At 41.1% G+C, this 2,685-nt stretch overlaps 1 protein-coding gene across 1 annotated transcript; it reads left to right on the top strand.

Moving 5' to 3' along the window:
- Window positions 1-1,052: 1,052 nt before the first annotated feature.
- LOC142766667 (uncharacterized) lies at window positions 1,053-1,814 on the top strand. Its single transcript, XM_075868012.1, has one exon. The coding sequence runs from the start codon at window positions 1,053-1,055 to the stop codon at window positions 1,812-1,814; it is 762 nt and encodes a 253-aa protein (XP_075724127.1).
- Window positions 1,815-2,685: the final 871 nt, after the last annotated feature.

Below are 2,685 nucleotides of genomic sequence, written 5' to 3'. Positions count from 1 at the left end.
ATGGTGAATGGCACATATGTGCATCGTATTTGTTTTTGTATTATGTAGGTAATCTTAATTATGGAAATTTGGTCAAACAAATGTTTGGACTATGTTATTTTTAACGAAAGTATTTTTATATAGCGAAGGCTGTTATGAGATCACAATAAGGGTCGTGTGTGCCGTAGTTGTCCGCCGCCGCCAGTGTTCAGAAAAACTATTGCGTCAATAAAAAAAATCAAAATAAAAAAGACATAAAGAATACAGTGCCATTTGAACCCAAATCTCTTGTGTGCCAGCCCAATATTCTACTACTGAGCCACGCTGGTATTTTTCCTTTATTGCATGGATATAATGTCATCAAATATTGTCATATATTCGTATACAATTCATCGTTTTAGAAATATGCTCGCATGAACACATACTCAAGACAAAATTTTTGGCAGTGGCGGCAGCGACAGACGGACAGCAAATTTCAAGCTCCGCTTCTGTGTTTTACAGCTATCGTTGACCAAGCCTGCTGCTACATTGGGCCCATTATCCAGCAGAACAACAAACTTCTGGCCCACGCCCGTTATTTTCCGGCTGAGGTTTATCAAGGCCCTACAATCTTCTGTGACATCAGCACCATCAGCGACACCAGAGGAACCGAGGAAACTTGGAGGCGTCTCTGGTCATTTTAGCATTGACGGCAGCGACAGACGGAGAGCAAATTTTAAGCTCCGCATCTGTGTTTTACAGATTGGTGTGTTCTACCTGATATTTCTCTTATAACCTGCCGCTGCTGCCAAATCCTTTAGAGTTGCCAATATCTCAATCACCTGTTTAAATGTCGTGGTGTTGTGTATGCCGATTAGCCGTTTCTGATAATAGGTTTTACGTACATGTCTTGTTGCAGGTGTAAATTCAAGTTTCATTTTGGTACTTGCTTCGGTAAATCTGAAGAAGCTTTCACTGGAAAGCGTGATAGCTCTAAGAAATCAAGGAAATGTGAATCATGTCGGGGGGTGGAACAGGGGGCGGGTGCTGAAACCACCCGCCAAACGACACTCATTGAATTTTCTACTCCACTTATGTCAATTGAAGAGAATGTTGATGCCCTCTTGGTTCTGCCAACAAGACTGGTGGAGCTCGAATCATCCGTTCAACATCTTTTTGACAAATTCGATGAATTTCAAAGGAGACTGCAGGTACAAGAAAAAGCTACCTTGCAGCGATCGAATAGAGTTGATAAACTTCAACGCACTGATCCTAGCAACGAATTGGCTCAGCTCAAACTGGATCTCGACAACCTTGAAGGCCGTAGTCGTAGTATGAACATTGAAATACTCGGTGTTCCAGAAAGTGAGATGGAAGACCTAATGATGAAGGTAAACGAAATAGCTGCTCAAATGAAGCTCCCACTCCTAAACAAGAGTGACGTTGCTGCTATGCATAGACTTCCGGCTAAACCAGGCAGAACTCGTGGCATCATTATACGCTTTACCCACCAAGAACTCCGCGATACGTGGCTTGCAAACAAAAAGCAGCTAAAGGGCGAAGGACACGTTTTCTTCTGTGAGAATATGACACGACTATCACGCGTAGTCCTATCGAAGGCAAAGGAGTGGGCCCGAACTTTAGGGTATGCTTATGTATGGTACTCAAATGGAAACATTTTGGTGCGCAGAATGAGTGGTGACCGTGCTGTTGTTATACCCACTGAGGATGACCTTGCCAGTCTTGCGGCCTCAAAACAACAGCAGAAAGGTGATGACGAAAGGGTCGCCATCACCATCAGGTTCGCCATCTCCTTAAACCGAGATGGCGACCCTGCAGTTCCACTTTTCTCGTGATGTCGCAGCTTTAAAGAACCAGTGTCCTCTTTCTATTTTACATCTAAATATAAGAAGTTTAAAAAAATAGGTTTTATGATGATGATGAAAAATAGGTTTATGATAGGTTTATGATCTGAAACACTGCTTTGATACACTTTGTTTTAGCGAGGCATGGCTTATATCAACGAATGAATATGTTTTAATTTCCAGATATGACTGTATATCTGCACATCGAACGAAGAGGCGGGGTGGTGGCATTGCTATTTATGTACGTTCTGATATGTCTTATAGTATTCTTCCTGATCTCAGGGTTGTTTATGAATCATAAGAATGTATTGGTATTTAGTGCATGAAAACATTGATTGCACTTGTTTATCGTCCCTCCTCAGGGTCACTCGGCGTGTTTCTAAAATTTACCGAAAAATTATTAGTACTAAGCTCTCAACTTAAACTTGAAACAGCCCTAATAGGCGACTTTAACATAGACGCTTGCCGGAACAATCAAGATTTTATGCATTTTCAATAAACTTTTGAATCGTACGGGTGTTCAAATGTCATTTACGGGTCCACACGAATAACACCTACAACACAAACAACGCTTGACCTCAGAGCAGGGGTCCTGATGTGTGATGTTAGCGATCATTTACCAATATATTGTCTACTGCCTCCTAAACATTTTCATCAAAGAACACTTAAAAACTACAAAAGGATATATTTAAAACAAGACGTAAGATAATTTGTAGAATTAATCTCATGCTATCGGTGGAACGAAGTCATTACGAATACAGACGCAAACACAGCTTACGATGCTTTTATATCCATCTTCTTGGTTTTATACGACAGATGCTTCCCTCTTGTGAAGCTCAAAAAACACACACACACACAAAAA

This window comes from Rhipicephalus microplus, chromosome 1 (genome assembly GCF_043290135.1).
Source record: "Rhipicephalus microplus isolate Deutch F79 chromosome 1, USDA_Rmic, whole genome shotgun sequence".
Classification (NCBI taxonomy): Eukaryota; Metazoa; Arthropoda; class Arachnida; order Ixodida; family Ixodidae; genus Rhipicephalus; species Rhipicephalus microplus.
Note: the sequence above shows the minus strand (reverse complement) of the source record. Positions and strands in the feature narration are given on the sequence as shown.

Excerpts from the sequence above, each read along its gene's own strand:
- LOC142766667 (XM_075868012.1), top strand. The coding sequence starts at position 1,053 with ATGTCAATTGAAGAGAATGTTGATGCCCTCTTGGTTCTGCCAACAAGA.